General features: G+C 45.1%; 1 protein-coding gene across 5 annotated transcripts in view; it reads left to right on the top strand.

Moving 5' to 3' along the window:
• frem1a (Fras1 related extracellular matrix 1a) overlaps positions 1-18,474 on the top strand; it is a 36,528-nt gene that overhangs the window by 4,608 nt on the left and 13,446 nt on the right. For all 5 annotated transcript variants that reach the window (XM_086197643.1, XM_086197641.1, XM_086197642.1 and 2 more), the window contains exons 2-22: positions 1,153-1,579; positions 1,880-1,974; positions 2,055-2,365; positions 3,698-3,894; positions 5,742-6,065; positions 6,152-6,260; positions 6,543-6,674; positions 8,181-8,525; positions 8,738-8,880; positions 9,577-9,773; positions 9,868-9,958; positions 10,380-10,547; positions 10,634-10,842; positions 13,934-14,027; positions 14,106-14,358; positions 14,802-14,987; positions 15,581-15,766; positions 15,841-16,037; positions 16,126-16,336; positions 17,424-17,568; positions 17,658-17,799. In XM_086197643.1, the coding sequence (XP_086053769.1) occupies positions 1,334-1,579; positions 1,880-1,974; positions 2,055-2,365; positions 3,698-3,894; positions 5,742-6,065; positions 6,152-6,260; positions 6,543-6,674; positions 8,181-8,525; positions 8,738-8,880; positions 9,577-9,773; positions 9,868-9,958; positions 10,380-10,547; positions 10,634-10,842; positions 13,934-14,027; positions 14,106-14,358; positions 14,802-14,987; positions 15,581-15,766; positions 15,841-16,037; positions 16,126-16,336; positions 17,424-17,568; positions 17,658-17,799 (3,981 nt within the window). In that variant the 5' untranslated portion in view covers positions 1,153-1,333. The remainder of the gene's footprint in view (positions 1-1,152; positions 1,580-1,879; positions 1,975-2,054; positions 2,366-3,697; positions 3,895-5,741; positions 6,066-6,151; positions 6,261-6,542; positions 6,675-8,180; positions 8,526-8,737; positions 8,881-9,576; positions 9,774-9,867; positions 9,959-10,379; positions 10,548-10,633; positions 10,843-13,933; positions 14,028-14,105; positions 14,359-14,801; positions 14,988-15,580; positions 15,767-15,840; positions 16,038-16,125; positions 16,337-17,423; positions 17,569-17,657; positions 17,800-18,474) is intronic.

Raw genomic sequence — 18,474 nt, 5'->3', positions numbered from 1 at the left:
AGCTGTAGAAAAACAACAGATTTGGTGACTGTGTCGGTGCAAAAAAACTGCCCGAAAGGTGGAAGATTATGGTGACTGCTCTAACAACAGTGAAACTGTCCAAAAATGTCCCACAGTCCAAAGACACCAAGAGGGGACGAGGCTGATTGATACTCTAAATTGACCGTAGGTGTGACTGTGAGTGTGAATGGTTGTCTGTCTCTATGTGTTGGTCCTGTGATGGACTGGTGACCTGTCCAGGGTGAACCCCGCCTCTCGCCTGAAGGCTGCTGGGATAGGCTCCTTCACCCCCCCCCCCCCCCCCCGTGACCCTTAACAGGATAAGTGGTAGAAAATGGATGGATGGATGAAAAAAAGATAACCCCCACAGACAGATAGCAAAAAGTATGGTCACGACCTCAAGAACACTTTCAACTGAAACAGAACCAGAACATTTACAGGATGGCACTCGTTCATGACAGCACCAAGCACATGCATGGATTACTTGACTATGCACTGGAGAGTTAAAGGGACATTTTGGACAATTTTGTTGTTGTTAACCTTCGGTCCGTATTAGCTTCAAGCTAACTATGAGAAGAAAAAAAAAGCATCTTCGTGAACTCGAGACACCAACTTGTGAATACTTGAAAAGCAAAATACACGTTTCAGATGAAGTATCACCTTAGACCTTTTTTGTTCTACCCTTCAGGTCTCTCCCATCTCCTGCTGATTAATTTACGACCTCACCCAACGCTTCCATGATTTGTTCGTTATCTTGATTACCACTTTGAAGTCTTCTCAAATACAATGTGGTGTTTATCCAATTTAAAAAAAAAACAGTGGCGGTAATTAGAAAGCGTGCAGCCCACTCATACAACATGGAGCGAACAGCATTCATGTTTATATATGATGACGGTGCATCTAATCGCTAACGAATCTTTGAGGGGTTTTTTTGGGGCTCGTCGTTGCGGTATTTCAGGTCCGAAACACAGCTATGACACACTTTTCAGTATTTACTAACATATATGCTGGAGTAACGATACCAACCAATCGCGTGTCTGCATTTTGTCAGGCGCTGATGTCAGTTTGGGTTGAATTAATACATTTTTTTGAATCTTACCTCGTGTGTTATGATTGACATTTAGTTTTTCTACGTTTTCGTCTCTCCTCCAGCTCCTGACTCACCATGTGACGTTGAATGACCACATCATCACAAGAACACGTCGCTTCTCCAGAGCAAAGTCAACCTTCATGTTTACACCCTCCTCTATCGAATGTCACGTGTGAGGGCTTCTGATCTTTGAGTGGAGCTCATTGTTGAAGACCCAGAAGGACGTCGGCTTGTCAATCGCAGATGGAGTCAGGCGGTCAAAGCCGGGACCGGATGCTGCTTCCTGTACTGCTGCTGCTGGGAATGACTTGCTTATCACTCAGCTCCCTTGTAAAAGTCAACAAGGGGTTAAAAGTGAAGCGGGGTCAATCGGTCTACCTCCAGGATAGTGACCTGCAGTTCCATATTACCCGCCAAAAGGCTGAATGCAAGGTTGAAGTGGTGTTAAATGAGCCCATAACTCAGCGAGTGGGGAAACTCATGCCTCAGGTGAGAGTCTCTGTCAGTGAGGACCACCTTGGTAGTGGCATCTGAATGAGTGTGAGGAAAATACTTTCAGTACTGCTAAGGTTTAAAGGTACATATTTACAAGAAGTTTTCCAGTTCATTTGGAAGAGTCTTCAGGATCCAGATTTGGATCTAGGTTGCCTCCAGAAGTTAAGCAATTGTTCCTTGATGTACCCAACTTGACCACCCATTGTCTGACTTGAAAGAATGAAAGTGAAGTGAGCGCAGGCTACTGCAATCCTGATTCGCCTAATAAATGAGACATTTGCTCTACTTTTGCAGGTATTTGACTGTCGCTATCAGGCTGATGAGGTGAAGTATATCCATAATGGCTGTCCACTGTTAAAGGAAGATACCGTTAAACTTCGACTTTACAGGTAAATCTGGGAAATACAAGTACTCTCTCTGGCTGTTACTGGAACGGTTCCCCCCTGATCTTGTGTTTCTTCACCACCAGGTTTACAGAGACTGAGACGTACATGGAGGTGTTCTCCCTCCATGTGGACATCATGGAACCCGACTGTAGCATCATAAAGCTTGGGCCTAAATCCCTGGAGGTTCCTGAATTCTACGGCCTCTCTAATGCTGTGGATGGTAATGTGGTGTCCTTCTCCTACGAGCGGAGGACGAGCTTGGAGTGTAGCATTCGTCTCAGTAGCCATGAAACCCACCTGCCAGCACAAGGTCAGCTGGTCACCGGAGAGCTGGAGAAAGCCACCAAGCGAGGGGATGAACCAGAGAGCTTCATTCACTTACGCCAGCAGCTAGGTAACCGAGTGTGTGTCTAACAGCAGGGAGTGGAAAAAGCTCCATCGTTTGTTCGTTCATGCGCGAAGAGCTAAATGCCAAAATAAAATAATAAAATTGGCAATAAAAAAATTATTCGTCAGGGCTGATTTATTATGAAGGCGACACACTCCCGGAACTGAAACGGGTAATAGTGAGAACATCATACTGACAAGGGAGCTCCCACGTTTGTCGACTTGGGAGTGAAAACAGCTGGATGTGGCAGTACGACTGATTAAATTGTGTTTAATTAAGTGCAGACAGGCGGCACGGTGGTGCAGTGGTTAGCACTGTGGCCTCACAGCAAGAAGGTTCCGGGTTCAAGCCCCGGCTCCAGCACAGGATCTTTCTGTGTGGGGTCTCCATGTTCTCCCTGTTCCTGTGTGGGTTCTCTCTGGTACTCCAGCTTCCTCCCACAGTCCAAAGACATCAAGAGGGGACGAGGCTGATTGATACTCTAAATTGACCGTAGGTGTGACTGTGAGTGTGAATGGTTGTCTGTCTCTATGTGATGGCCCTGTGATGGACTGGCGACCTGTCCAGGGTGAACCCCGCCTCTCGCCCGGAGGCTGCAGGGACAGGCTCCACCCCCCCACCCCCCCCCCCCACCCCCACCGTGGATGGATGGATTGATTGATGCAAACATAAAACTAGATTGAATTTTTTTGTAGAAGACAGTTTAACCAATGACTTCATAAGTTTGTAAAATCCATCCATTTTCTTCCGCTTATTCCCATTAAGGGTCGCAGGGCCAACAAATAGAGACAAACAACCATTCACACTCACAGTCACACCTACGGTCAATTTAGAGTATCAATCAGCCTCGTCCCCTCTTGATGTCTTTGGACTGTGGGAGGAAGCTGGAGTACCAGAGAGAACCCACACAGGAACAGGGAGAACATGGAGACTCCACACAGAAACATCCATGCTGGAGCCGGGACTCGAACCTGGAACCTTCTTGCTGTGAGGCCACAGTGCTGACCACTGCACCACCATGCCGCCCCTTTGTAAGATCTGCTATTTAACAAACTGTCAAGATACCATGTAAGTATTTGAATTTTAAATGAGTTGATGTTTAAGAGTAGAAATTGCAGGAAAGAATCAAAAGCTTACCGAAAATCTGAGAAATGATCTATTGGATTGGAATTAGAAATTCATAAATTTGTGTCATGCATAAAAATGTGTAAAAATTAACATTCCATTTCCATTTTATCTGAAATAGTGAAAAAATAATGATCCTAAAATAGCACGGAGAGCATGTAACCGCTGGAGTGTAAGATTATTTATATGTAATATGATTATGTCGTTATTCAGACAATAAAGCCAGAGCGATGTGTAAATCGGAGGATTGCCTGAGTGGTTTGAAGCTCATCAAGTTCACCACAATTTCCTGCGATGACTTCCTGAGGACTGGTATGAGGTATCAGCACAGAAGCCCTCCGTCTCCAGATGTAGACTACATCACCATCAGACTGGACCTCAAAGACACAAGGAGTGGCAGCATATACAAGGCAATGTGGCTACGGCTCATTTCAATGTCTTTGCATTCCTTTGGCCACTATCACCTACGCTCTCTGACAAGATACCTGTCATGGTTTTAACATAGTGCACTCATACTTGCAACTGTACTGTAGTAATTCAATTTTTTTACATCGGTATCGCTTCACTGATGGTTCACCCTCCATCCAATAAGGAGTCATAGCCAAATAAGAAACCAAAGGATCGTTCCTGCTTGCCTGTCTTTTGTAGCTCAGCCACTTGGTCTTTGAATTGGTGAGTTATTGCCTTCCCCCAGGTTGCGGTGAATATTTGGACCTGGCCCCACACCACAAATGTAGTCCCACTGCCCTCAAGAGGGTGCTTACCCGTGCAAGGTTGACACTGTGCGATCTCCATCAGTGAATGGGAAGCCAGCACATTACATGAGTGTGTTAGCGTATTTCCTGTTTTATTAATCGGGATGTGTTTTGGAAGCGGAGATGCCGGGATTCTCTTGATGTTAGACTCTCAGCAGGTAGAGTTGCTTTGAAAGGGAATTACAAGCGGGTGTCTCTCATCTCAAATAGGATGTCAATGTCCCTTTCCTTCTTTGCAACTTGTTATTCTACACTTCAAATTTCTGTCTTGGCCAAGACTCAGATAATATGTTCCGTCCACCCCCTATTTTGTAGATGGCACCATACCTTTGACTGCAGAGTGAATGTTTGGTGCTTTATGCTTGATTTGTACATTGTTGTGATAGCAACCCATGCCCTATACATAGGTTGATTGTCTTAACGTAGTCTCACCCCTATTCATCAAAGACCAACGTTCGGTCAACTCATCCCTGACTCCTCCCTGACGTCCGCAGCCGACGTTGAGGGATCTCCCTCTACAATTCTTTATTCTGTCTACTCCGATTTTCTAGCTTATCTCATATTCTTTGTGTGGTCAGGGTCAGGGTGAGGGTTAGGGTTAGGGAATAGCAACAACACAGTGTTACCTGGATGACTATACCCCTTTTGTCAAAATCCAAAGATGAGGGATTTGCATTCAAATCTATCGGACTGCCCTCTACGCTGTGGAGCGACGCAGAGGGGGTGCCCTCAACGTCAGCTGTGGACATCAGGGGGAGTTCACCAAAACGTCCGTCTTTGACAAATAGGGGTGAGACCGCCCTGATTGTCTTGACACAACAAATCCATTAAATCAACATTAGGGGCAGAAAAATATTTGATCCATCCATTGTCTTCCGCTTATTCCTGTTAAGGGTTGCGGGGGGGGGGGGGTGGAGCCTATCCCACCGGCTACGGGCGAGAGGTGGAGTTCACCCTGGACAGGTCACCAGTCCATCACAGGACCAACACATAGAGACAGACAACCATTCACACTCACAGTCACACCTACAGTCAATTTAGAGTATCAATCAGCCTCGTCCCCTCTTGATGTCTTTGGACTGTGGGAGGAAGCTGGAGTACCAGAGAGAACCCACACAGGAACAGGGAGAACATGGAGACTCACACAGAAAGATCCATGCTGGAGCCGGGACTTGAACCCGGAAACTTCTTCTCTGAGGCGACAGTGCTGACCACTGCACCACCGTGCAGCCAAAAATATTTGATATGAGAAACAAATTTCATTTGTCTAGAGGCATGACAGAGTGTGGACAGACCTCACCTGGGGTCTTTACCTCTTATTCAGTGAATTGTTTCTGGAAAGTTAACGCTCATGTTGCTGTTTGGTTCACAATATGTCTTTGTTTTTAATATATATCACCGAATATACTCCATAAAAGACAAAAAGATAAGAAATTATACTGTCCTTCAAAAATGGAGGACGCTGCATAAAAATATTAAATATATATTCTGTTGCTGTGTAGTCTGAACAGGCATGGATTCCAGTGCGAATTATTGGAGCAATGCCCAACCAGCCTCCCAAGCCCTCCTTCTTGTCCATGTTTATCCTGGAAGTGGACCAGTTCATCCTAACGGTGCTCTCCACTGCCACGCTAGACGGTGAGGATGAAGAAACTCCCAAACAGCTGCTTGTCTTTAACATCACCAAACCCCCCACGGAGGGCTTCATCACTCATCTGTTGGACCACACTCGTCCAATTTCCTCCTTCACTTGGCTGGATCTCAATGATATGCTCATTGGCTATCAACCCCCTAACTCCTCTCACACCCAGCGCAGGAATTATGAGGTCACATTTCATTGCATTATTCATTATGAAACATCACTTTGGTGATGTATCAGAGGTGTCTCAGTCTGTGTAATATTTCCCTACAGGTGGAACTGGAGGTTCATGATTTGTTCTTTGACAAGAGTCCTCCAATGACTGTTCATTTATCTGTACGGAACGCAGACACCGACGCTCCCAGAGTGTCCTGGAACATGGGTATGTGCGCTCTGTTAAGCTGCAAACACACAACTATAACGCTCGAATTGATATTTTTGAGGTGGGGCGGATTTCTCTTTTGGAAATATTTGATTTTGAATTTAACTGAATTTAAAACACATTTCCTGCAAGCCTTGTACTGTTTTAGAGTTTGGTGTTTGAGCTGCCCCCTTAATAAATTCTCAGAACACAGACATCAGAACTCTTCAGCTCGTCCTTGTATGAGTGGGTCTGATAGAGTATCCTGGTATGATGTGCTAAGAGTGTTTGTTTGTGTCGTAGGTCTCAGCCTGTTAGAGGGTCAATCTCGTCCTATAACATGGGAGCAGCTCCAGATTGTGGATAACAACAACATGAAGGCCGTGCGAATCATCACTGTGGATGGTCTCCAGCACGGACGCCTGACCGTCAGAGGTATTAAGCATTATTGCATCTGGAAGACTGCCGATTTGAATTTCAATTTAAGAGCAATAAGTGGATCACGGTGCTGAAATAATGACATGATGAATTATGTTCTGTTACCTCTTTCTTCAAGATGAGGAGCAAGCCTTAGTGCTGGTTCTCTGCTTGTCCTTCTCATATTCTGAAAAGGATCATGAAACTTTCAACTCTCTGACCATCTTTGAATGAGTGTGACATATTCTTCTGTCAGGAAAAATAACCAGATGAAGCTTAAAATTATATTATTTCTTCAAAATCCCTTTATTGTGCATGTTTCATTTGAATCCCCCCCCCCCCAAAAAAAAGAACAGCGAAAAACTAGATCCTAGAACTTAAACTGTGATCGAATCATAGGTAAGACTGAGTACTTGGAGAAACGTTCAAGTTCCAGTTGTTTTCCCAGTTTTCTAAAAACAAATAGTTTAAAATTTTTTAATGTTTTTTTTTTTTCATTTTCTCTTATTATTTATGGCTACGTATTGTTAAACAGCATGACAGCCTCGTTTAAAGTCGTCCTACGTCCTGCCATGACTGTGGTGTTTCTATAGAGGTGCCAAGTCAAGTCGAGCCAGTTTTATATGTGCAGCGCCAAATCACAACCAAAGTTCTCTCATGGCTCTTTACTAGTAGAGCAGGTCCAGTCCCACACTCCTTCAATGAACCTCCACCCAACAGTTCTCCATCAGCAAGCACATCCTGCAACAGCGGCGACCAAAACCTTCCTTTTAACAGGCGGGAACGTGGAGCAGATCCAGGATCAGTGGGGACGGACATCTGCTTTGACCGGTTGGAGGGAAAGAGAGCAGGAGAGCAGAGGCAGAGACGAAGACAGATAATGGAGGAAGACAGATATGTAGAAGGAAAGAGAGGAACAGAGATAAAGAGGGAGAGAAAGGAGAGAGACTGATGGACAGACGGGGACGTGAGCAGGTGGAGCTACGGGTGGCAGCTTGAGCCTCTTCAGGTCTGCAGCCTCCTCCAGCAGCACCCGAGATCTGGGATGAGGGGAGGCTGAAGGCTCCGGAGAAGAAGATGAGTTAGTAATAAGAATGAGTATGATTCATGTATGACACATAGGAGGACAGAGAGGAGGAGAGAGAAGCCCAGTGCACCATGGGAGATCCCCCAGCAGTCTAAGCCTTTAGCAGCATATCTAAGGGCCAGCCTAAGCAGCCCAACTATAAGCCTGATCAAAAAAGAAGGTCTTAAGTCTGCTCTTAAAGGTAGAGAGGGTGTCTGCATCCCAGACTGAAACATCAGACATCATCACCAGACATCGTATTGCCTTCAGGGAGGACCTACTCCCAGTAAAAAATTTCACTCAAGCAGAAAACCTCTACGGGAGTCAAAGGGTTAAACAAATGTGTTGAAGTGTTGAATAGAAAACCAGAAGCTAATGCTGGTGAGCTCTGTCGTCTCATGCGCGTCAGTTATTCATCAATAAAGAGTTCATACTTGTGCTGTGTGTGTAAACTCCAGGTGGGAAGGCGTTCATGTTCACTGTCAGTGACATCAGAGCCGGTGTCGTTCGCTATCACCATGACGACAGCGACTCCACCAAAGATTTCATCATCTTCCGCATCACCGATGGCACCCATCAGACCAGACACAAGTTCCCCATTAAAGTCCTGCCAAAAGATGACAGCCCTCCATTCCTCATCACCAACATGCTGCTGGAGGTGTCTGAGGGCCAGACGGCACTGCTGAGAGGCTCCACCCTTCAGGCATCAGATGTGGACTCCAGTGATGACTACATCCTTTTTAATATTACCAGACCGCCACAGGCAGGGGAGGTCATCAAGATCCCAGGGCCAGGGCTGATAGGTCTGCAGGAACATGCACAGCACATACATGACTTATGCAACACGCTAGTGCTTCCTGCTGGGTAATTTGCTCCATCGTTGCAATATGCAGGAGTTGAAATTGTTACAAGGAATCGAACACTAAACTTTTCATCATTTATTGCAGCGTCACAAAGCACTCGCATGATACATTCGTAGCCGTGATAGCGTCTCATGTTTCTGTTCTGTTACCAGGTTACCCTGTCAGCCACTTCCTACAGAGGGACCTTTTCCAGTCCAGGGTTTATTATCGACACCAAGGACACGAGGTGTTTGATGACTCCTTCGAACTGGTGCTCTCGGATTTCCATGACCCCCCGAACTTGTCTGAGCCTCAAGTGGGTAACAGTAAAACCTCTAACCTATTGCGTTTAACAATGTGAAAGTTAACCGCATTGCTAGTGCTGTCTAATTGATATTTAACACACCTGAGACTGATAGGAATTGTTTGTTCATCATGTACTGTTTCTAGTCCTGACAAATAAAAATGTAGGTCTGATAATGGCTGTAGATGAAATCTCCATCCATCCATTCATTTTCTACATTGCTTTTCTGTTAAAGGTTGGGGGGGGGGGGGCAGCTATCCCAGCTGACATTGGGCGAGAGGCGGGATTCACCCTGGACGGATTGCCAGTTTGTCGCAGGGCCATCAGGAGCAATTAGGGGCTCAGTAGCTTGCTACATGTATCATACAAATGCGATTGAGAGTGTGTAAATGGGCATTCTTGGACAGTTTTGCTGTTAGTTGCCATTAGCTACAAGCTAAATATACCTGGCTGGCTCCATCTGCCTTCTAGAGTCACCAAGAATGGCTGTAGGAGGGAAAAAAAACATCAAGACTCCTATTTGTGAGTACTTGATAGTCAAAATACATCTTTTGGATGAAGTATCACGTTAAGATCCACTCCACTCCTGGATCTCAGCTTGATCTTTGCTCATTAAAACAGCCTGCTGATAGAAAACCTGCGTCAATAAAGTTATTTTTGAGATGGAAAACTGATATCTGACTCGGTGGTGACGTCTTGGTCCTGCAGGTGGTGATGGTGCATATCCAGCCTGTACCCGACCAACCGCCAAAAGAGGTTCCTGGTGCCAGCCGCTGTCTTGTGATCAAAGAGACGGAAGTGGTCCATATAACAAGACAGCACCTTCACTTTGCAGACCAGGAGTCACCTGACAGCGAGCTCACCTACACAGTTACCACACCACCTTTCTACACCGGCCCTCACAGGTTAGTATGTCTTCGTCATCAGGCTCGAACACACTGGACTCCAAACATGGAGAATCTCTCTGTCTGAACTGTGTGTTGTTATATTGATGAGCAGCGGAGCAGATGCAGGGAGGTTGTTCCTGGTGGACAGTATTCCCAAATTCACCAAAGACTCCAGTGCACCGGTGCTGAGGCTCTTCACACAGGTACTTCTTACGAGGGGCGTAACTTATTGGTTTTCTACCAGTTTTTACCCAAATTGCAGTGAGCTTCAACAAGCTACAGACATGAAACCTTGCCTGATAATTAGAAATAGAGTGCAAATCGTTACTGCAGTATGACTACTCTTGGCCAGGTGGACTTCATCCAAATTTGCACGAACTCTTTTGATGTCATATGTAGTTTTCAACATATTAACAATTTGCTTACGAATGGCTCAGTTCATTGGGCCAACCATCACAAAAGTTGGCGGATATGGCCACATATGGGGAGTACCCGAAACATTCAAATCAACAACTTGAGGAGTCGACAAATGAAATAAAAACGTGACAGAGAAAATGCATGTATGTATACTTCTACACAAAAAAAAAGGAGCTCCTAAATATTTTCCTCTGCGCTCCTTTTCAGCATGCAGTGAACTTCATGAAAGTAGCATACATGCCTCCCATCGTGGACATCGGTCCGTATCCCCAGCATGTCCAGTTTGTGCTCTCTGTAACAACCCACCTTGGCAAAACAGTCACAGGGATCTGTTTCAATGTCACTGTAGTTCCTGTGGACAACCAGCCACCACAGGTACGACAACAGCCACCCAACATGCTGCCAAATTTTACATCAATGAAAATAAAAGTAATTCAGGGAGATGAACATGGTTGTTTCAGGTCATCACCAAGCCTCTGACCGTAGATGAGGGAGGGGAGTGCTGGCTCAGCCCAGATCACTTGCTTCTGTCAGATGTGGACTCCATGGAGGAAGCCTTACGGTTGGAGCTTCGCAGGGAACCAAAACATGGCACCTTGCAGCTGGACGGTTCACCATTAAAACCAGGCCAGCCTTTCAATCTGCATGACCTGGAGAGTAATAAACTGAGGTTAGACATCCTCACTATTACTGCATCACAATTGGTAACATCTTTTAATAGAGGGCACTAGAGAGCACAAACCTTAACTCAGACAAGCCCTCTGAAAAATGTAAATGTTCGCCATGTTTAACAGATGCTAAGAGACATGTTGCTGGCAAGTCAAGTCAAGTCAATTTTATTTGTCCATCCATTCATCCATTTTCTTCTGCTTATCCAGTTAAGGGTTGCGGGGGGGTGGTGGAGCCTATCCCAGCGCTTTCGGGTGAGAGGTGGGGTTCACCCTGGACAGGTCACCAGTCCATCACAGGGCCAACACATAGAGACAGACATCCATTCACACTCACGGCCACGCCTACGGTCAATTTAGAGTACAATCAGCCTTGTCCCCACTTGATGTCTTTGGACTCCACACAGAAAGATCCCGTGCTCAAGCCGGGGCTCCAACCCCCTCAAACCCCCTTGCTGTGAGGCGACAGTGTTAACCACTGCACCACCGTGCTGCCCAATTTTATTTGTATTGCGCCAAATCACAACCAAAGTTCTCTCATGACACTTTACAAGTAGAGCAGGTCCAGTACCACACTCCGTCAATGAATTTACACCCAACAATTCTCCATCAGTAAGCACCCTCGCTACAGCGGCAACGAAAACCTTCCCTTTTAACAGGCGGGAACGGACGTCTGATTTGACTGGTTGGGGGGAAAGAGAGCAGGAGAGCGGGACAGAGACAAAGTCAGATAATGGAGGAAGACAGAGACACAGATGGAAAGAGAGGGATGGAGATGAAGGAGAGAAATGGAAAGAGCAATGCCAACTGGTCTTGTGTCGGTCAGTCCAGTTGCCTACGGCATAGAGTTACCATGACCTGATTTACTGAGAATATCCATCAACATCATTAACAGAAATGCCCAAGACAATGTATTATTTTTGTTCCTGGACCCATGTTACACCCCTTTGCAATGTTTGGTGAAAATCAGCCTCAGAGATTTTACATAATCTGGAATCTGTTACCACCTTTGGTGAAGGTAATAATGGAGATCTGGAAATAGCCCCAAGCGTCATAACTTACTTAACTCTACGATGACCCAAAAGTAAAAACACCCCTACAATAAAGAACTATAAATACAGCACAACAGTGGTATATGTCTGGGATGTGTGACCTTTGACCACCAAAATGTTTCCAGGTCATCTTGAATACCAGTGGACATTTCAGTCAAATTTGCAAAACGTATCTCAAAGTGTTCCAGAGATGAGTGAAAAGTGGGATGGATAGATGGATGGACAAACCCAAAAATGTAATAACTGATAGTCACTTGGAGTCATTAAAATGGGAAAACTTGTTATTGTCAGAGATTTGGAAAAAATACATCCAGCAGAAATCAGCCACAGCTGTGTTTTAGAGCGGACTCAGTTGGAAAAGAAGAATAAGCATTTGAAAACATTCTCACATTTTCCTGATATCTTCAGCACCAGCCATTAAACTTAAGAGTCAGTAGCATGGTTTATTGCAGCTTGTAAACATAACATCCCCTCTGACTGGGCCCCTCCTCCCAGACTCAGCGGCAGTTAACACAAGCTAACCACTGGCTGGGCCAAACTAAACACCGCCAGCAAGGAGAAACAGACCACTGGTGTGTGCCTGTCAAGTGGAAAGCATGCCAGCTCCTCATCGCTCCAGCCTCTCCTTCAGTGCTTGAAAGCCAGAAGTTCATTCTTGTCCTGAAACAAGCTTTATTTATTATATTTGTCTTTGTGTATGAATATATAAACACCAGTCAAAAGATTAGACACACCTTCTCATTTGAGGTATTTTCTTTAGTTGCACTACTTTCTAAATTGTACATAAACGACAGTCCATCATGACTTTAAGACCTGAAGGTCAGTCAGTCCGGAAAATTGCCAAAACTTTGAATGTGTCCTCAAGTGCAGTTGCAAAAACCATCAAGCGCTACGATGAAACTGGTTCACATGAGGACCCCCCAGGAGAGAAAGACCAAGAGTCTCCTCTGCTGCTGAGGATGGGTTCATCTGAGTCGCCAGCCTCAGAAATCACAAGTCAACAGCACCTCAGGTTAGAGCTCAGATTAATGCCACACAGAGTTCTAGTAGCAGACACGTCTCTACGTCAACTGTTCAGAGGAGACGGCGCCAATCAGGCCTTGATGGTCGAAAGGCTGCTAAGAAACCTCTCCTGAGGAAAAGCAACAAGCAGAGATTTGTTTGGGCCAAGAAACACAAGGAATGGACAGCAGACCAGTGGAAGTCTGTGCTTTGATCTGCTGAGACCAAATTAGATCTTTGGTTCCACCTATCGTGTCTTTGTGAGACAGAAAAGGGGAACGGATGGTCTCTACATGCATGGTTCCCGCCGTGAAACATGGAGGAGGAGGTGTGATGGGGGGGGGGGGGGGGGGCTTTGCCGGTGACACTGTTGGGCATTTATTCAAAGTTGAAGGCAAACTGAACCAGCATGGCTACCACAGCGTCCTGCAGCGACACGCCATCCCATCCGGTTTACGTTTAGTTGGAGCATCATTGATTTTTCAACCAGTACAGTGACCTCAAACACACCTCCAGTCAGTGTGAGGGCTGTTTGACCTAGAAGGAGAGTGATGGAGGGCTGCGCCTGATGACCTGGCCTCCACGGTCACCTGACCTCAACCCAGTCTAGATGTTTGGGATGAGATGGACTGCAGTGTGAAGGCAAAAGAACCAACAAGTGCTCAGCATCTCTGGGAACTCCTTCAAGACTGTTGGAGAACCATTTCAGGTGACGACCTCATGACGCTCATCAAGAGAACGCCAAGAGTGAGCAGAGCGGGAATCAAAGCAAAGGGTGGCTATTTTGGAGAATCTGAAATAGAAAACATGTTTGGAGTAATTTTACACTTTCTTGATTACTACATAATTCCATATGTGTTCCTTCATAGTACTGATGCCTTCAGTGGGAACCTACGTTGTAAAAAGTCATGAAAATAAAGAAAAATCTTTGAATGAGAAGGTGTGTCTAAACTTTGGACTAGTAGTGTGTATATCTATATTGTACAGCTGGTTTGGTTTCACTGGCAACCTGAAGTTCATCAAGTGTGTCATTTTGCAGGTACAATCATGACAGTTCTGAGACTGTGGAGGACAACATGGAATTCATAGCAACAGACGGCACCAACTCTGTCAGCTTTGTTCTGACAGTCAATGTGAGAAAATAACACACCACAGGATTTATGTCATAGACAAGAAGGACTTTACACACTATTTTCTTATGGTATATGCAGGTGTTGCCCGTCAATGATGAGATCCCAGTGCTTCTTGCTGGTTTAAAGCCGGTTCTCAACTGTGCCGAAGGACAGGAAGTAGTCATTTCAGCTGAGTACATCTACGCCACGGATGCGGACAGCGACAACAACAGTCTGGCCTTCCTGATTGCCCGCCAGCCGTACCACGGTGTGGTGCTAAGGAGTGGTGAAATCGTTGATCGGTTCATTCAGGCAGACATCACTGCGGGGATGATCAGCTACAAACATACAGGTGATATGACATTTATATGATTTATTTGGCAAGTAACCATCAGTACACTTGTTTTGTTTACCACTGATGTTGTACCAAAAGCTGAAAGGCATTTTTATCAGTTACCGGGCAGATTAACTGTTAAGTGGTTAAATAGCGTATGCATACTGATGTAACATTCCTGCTATTTGATACGCTCATTTGTTTTTTAATGTGGTTGCAGCCATCAACTTCACAGTTTATTTGGCATCCAGAGCTCAAAAAAGCATTTCCAAAGCAATACTGTCTTTTTTCTGGAGTAATTTAGGATTATTTTGTTGAGCTCAACCACTCGGATTTCACGCGATTTTTTTTTTTTTTAAAGCAGCTGGACATTTAATTTAAAATATCTTTTATAGGTGAATTCATATAATGAAGTAAAATCTAATACAGGGGCTGCGCTATTTTTGTGGTTGTGCTTTCAGGAATGGAGGTGGGACTCACTCCTCGCCACGACACTGTCACCTTCGTGATTTCCGACGGAGGAACAGAAAACACTTCTCAGTGCTGCGGTGGAGAACATCCTACCACAGCCAGAGACAATCTGCCCCTGTATGACCTTCAGATCACAGTGTTTCCTGTCAACAGCCAACCGCCCTCAATAATGACAGGTGCACGACACATTTCTACATGCCATTTTTAGTGTCTTGCTTGTGGAGAGGGGAACATTTAACGATTAAACAGTAAACTGTAAGAGGCTGATTGATACTCTAAATTGACCGTAGGTGTGACTGTGAGTGTGAATGGTTGTCTGTCTCTATATGTTGGCCCTCCGATGGACTGGGGATCCATCCAGGGTGAACCCCGCCTCTCGCCCAAAAGCTATTGGGATAGGCTCCAGCCCCCCCCCCCCCCCCCCCGCGACCCTCAACAGGATAAACGGATGGATGGATGGATGGATGGATGGATGGATGAATGGATAGATGGAGACTAAAAAATCTCTGCGTAGGCAGCCATTCTCCTCATCCACATGCACACATGCAGAGAGGCCCAGCAACGATGAATGAGAAAACTTAATTTTGTATAGTCTATATTTGGTTTTTTTCAGGTTACCACAGGTTCTATTTCATTGTACAGGAACAACGGTCTACCTCAACATCATAACATTGTACAAAAATGTGAAGATTCTTTCATTTGGACTAATCTAGGTAGCATACTGTTAGTGTAAATGTGTTTCAGATTGACATGGCCTGTTGGTTTGCAGGAGACATCTTTGTGGTGGATGAAGGTGGGACTGCCCGGGTATCCGCGTCTCATTTGAAGGTGTCTGATGCGGACACAGTCTTGGATGAGTTGGTGGTCAGTCTGATCACGCCACCTCAGTTTGGCTACATTGAAAATGTCTTGCCCAGTCCTGGCTTTGAGAAGAGCAACACGGGCGTGAGCATAGGTATGATTTGTGATGGGTTATATAATCGGAAAGTAGACCATCGCATCATATTCTTCCTGGCCTCCTTTTTCCAGCCTCGTTTTCATACAAAGACATCCTTGACGGTCATGTGAACTATGTCCAGTCCCGACATGAGAGGATGGAGCCCACAGCTGATCAGATGATGCTCTGTGTCTCTGACAGCAAACACAGCTCCAACAATGTACCTTTCTTCATTATAATCAACCCAACAAATGATGAAATCCCAGAGTTTGTAGCTCGAAATATCACAGTAAGTTTTTTTGTTTTTTTAATCTGCTGACTTCCAAATATTCCAGACAAAACATGATCGTACTGTGTATTGACGGGTTTTCTTTTAGGTCCATGAAGGAGACATGAAGAAACTGGACTCGTCTGTATTACACGCTATGGATCTGGACGTTCCCCAGAACATACTGCTCTTCAGCGTGGTGAAGCCCCCTCAGCATGGCAGCATCATTCACCATAGCAGCTCCAAGAAGGTGTCCAAGCGCCAGGATGCCAGACAACTGTCCACCGTGGTCGACTTCACCATGGATGATCTTACAAATGGTACCAGATTGCTAATTAGGACTCTCTTATGAATTCATTGTGTTTAACCAAACGGGATATCCCCTTAATTGTCAGCTCACCTTATTCAGTTAGTTTGCGCCAAGATTACCTATTAATTTTTGCCTTGTTTTCTGGAAAAGAGTAGAGCTGTACGGTTTTGTGATCGCAAGAAAATTCGTTCTGCTTTTCTGTCTATGATCAGCAATGGCCAAAATAAACTTATCACTTGCTGCCTTCAACCAGTTGGTTGTCAGGCATATCCCCGACATGTTGGACAACCCATATTTACTAAGAAAGACCATCCCGGCGGTTCGGCATCAAGTTTTTTCGTTTGTTTTGTTTTTTTAGATTAGCGAAGGTTGAACAATTGAATGGCGTAAGGTTGTGAAAAGGGTGATGTTTGGAGAAAGGGATCAATAGTGAGGTGATGATAGGCTTTAATGGAGAGAACACGCAAACTCCACACGAAAAGGACCAGAATGATTTGGTCTGTGTCCAAGATCTTCTTCCTGTGGCCACATTGCGAACTACCATGCCACTGTGATGCCTGCTGAAAGACAAGGGGGTTGGTGTAGGTAGGTTGTGAGAACTGAGACGCCAAAGGTTTCTTGGGTGGTTAAGGAAGGAAGTGATCCCACTGCTATTTAATTCAGTGCCACACTTGTGATGACAGAGAACCCTGACCCTCCATAATTTATCTTTTTGTTGGTACTGCTGCAGGGTTCACTCTCAACTCAGTAGCCGTACCAAAAAAAGAAAATTAAGCGAGCTTGGTGGTACGATTCCGAAATCCAAAGACTGAAGCAGCTGTATTAACTCTAAAGGATTTGCTGTTCCTCCAAAGTGGAAGAGTCATATATAATTTGATAAAATAGCCTTAAAATTTATAGGAAGGCCCTCAGCAATCTTAGAGTAGTTCAGTACTTAGCATTGATAGAGGAAAACAAGGACAAGCTTAGGTTAATTTTCAACACTGTAGCCAGACTGACAGAGAGGAACAGCTCTATCTAACTGTGTATTCCTATATTCCCTAGCAGAATTACATCATGCTATGTGTTTTCCTGTGTGTTTCATTACTGGCTTACAGGTGACGCTCTAATGTACATGCACGATGACTCAGAGAATATGGACGACAGCTTTACCATCCAGTTGAGTGACGGCAGGCACCAACTGCACCGACGCGTGCTGGTTAGAGTCCTACCTATCAATGACGAAGAGCCTCATGTGATAAGGTTTGACTAAGATGATGGTTCCTATTGAAATGGAGTCATCACAGTTGTAGGACAGACAGTAAAGCTTGTCTTTATTCTCTGTCCTTCAGGAACAGTGGTCTGGAGGTGGAGCCAGGTGAGATAAGGCTCATATCTAGTGCTACACTCTACGCCCAGGACCATGACACACCCTCTTCACAGCTTAGCTACATATTTGAGCGTGTTCCTACGCAAGGACTTCTGCAACTCAAGGTTGGTGCTTTTCATCTTTCCAGCTGCTTGTCTGCTTTAGAGATGTCACTGTCAGTCTGCCAACTTGGTCAACCTGGAACAATTCAATTGCTGATGAATTGGATAAAAATTTGCTATGAAAGTCCTTCTGTTTGAGAATGGCAAAAAATTCCAATATATTTGAGAAAAACTTCTTAGCTGTAAACCAGATGTATCAAAGTAATTGTATTTTTACTTGCGAGCCTGTACTTAAATATCTTTCATATACAATACAATTGATCCCATCTGTCACAGACAGTAATGGATTTCACTATCCATCCATCCATCCATCCATCCATCCATCCATTCTCTTCCGCTTATCTTGTTAAGGGTCGCCGGGGGGGTGGGGTGGGGTGCTAGAGCCTATTCCAGCCTTCGGGTGAGAGGCGGGGTTCACCCTGGACAAGTTACCAGTCCATCTTAGGGCCAACACATTGGCAGGCAACCATTCACACTCACAGCCACACCTATGGTCAATTTAGAGCAGGGGTCTCAAACTGGTCCAGTAAAGGGCCGTGTGGCTGCAGCTTTTCATTCCAACCAAGCAAAAGCAACACCTGTGTGGACACAGCTCATTTAATTTAAGTCGAGTCAGGTGTTGCTTTTGCTTGATTGGAATGAAAACCTGCAGCCACACGGCCCTTTACTGGATCAGTT

This window comes from Aulostomus chinensis, chromosome 24 (assembly GCF_037954235.1).
Source record: "Aulostomus chinensis isolate RoL2024-O1b breed Wild chromosome 24, RoL_Achi_v1.0, whole genome shotgun sequence".
In the NCBI taxonomy this organism is placed as follows: domain Eukaryota; kingdom Metazoa; phylum Chordata; class Actinopteri; order Syngnathiformes; family Aulostomidae; genus Aulostomus; species Aulostomus chinensis.
This window is presented reverse-complemented; position numbering and strand designations above follow the sequence as displayed.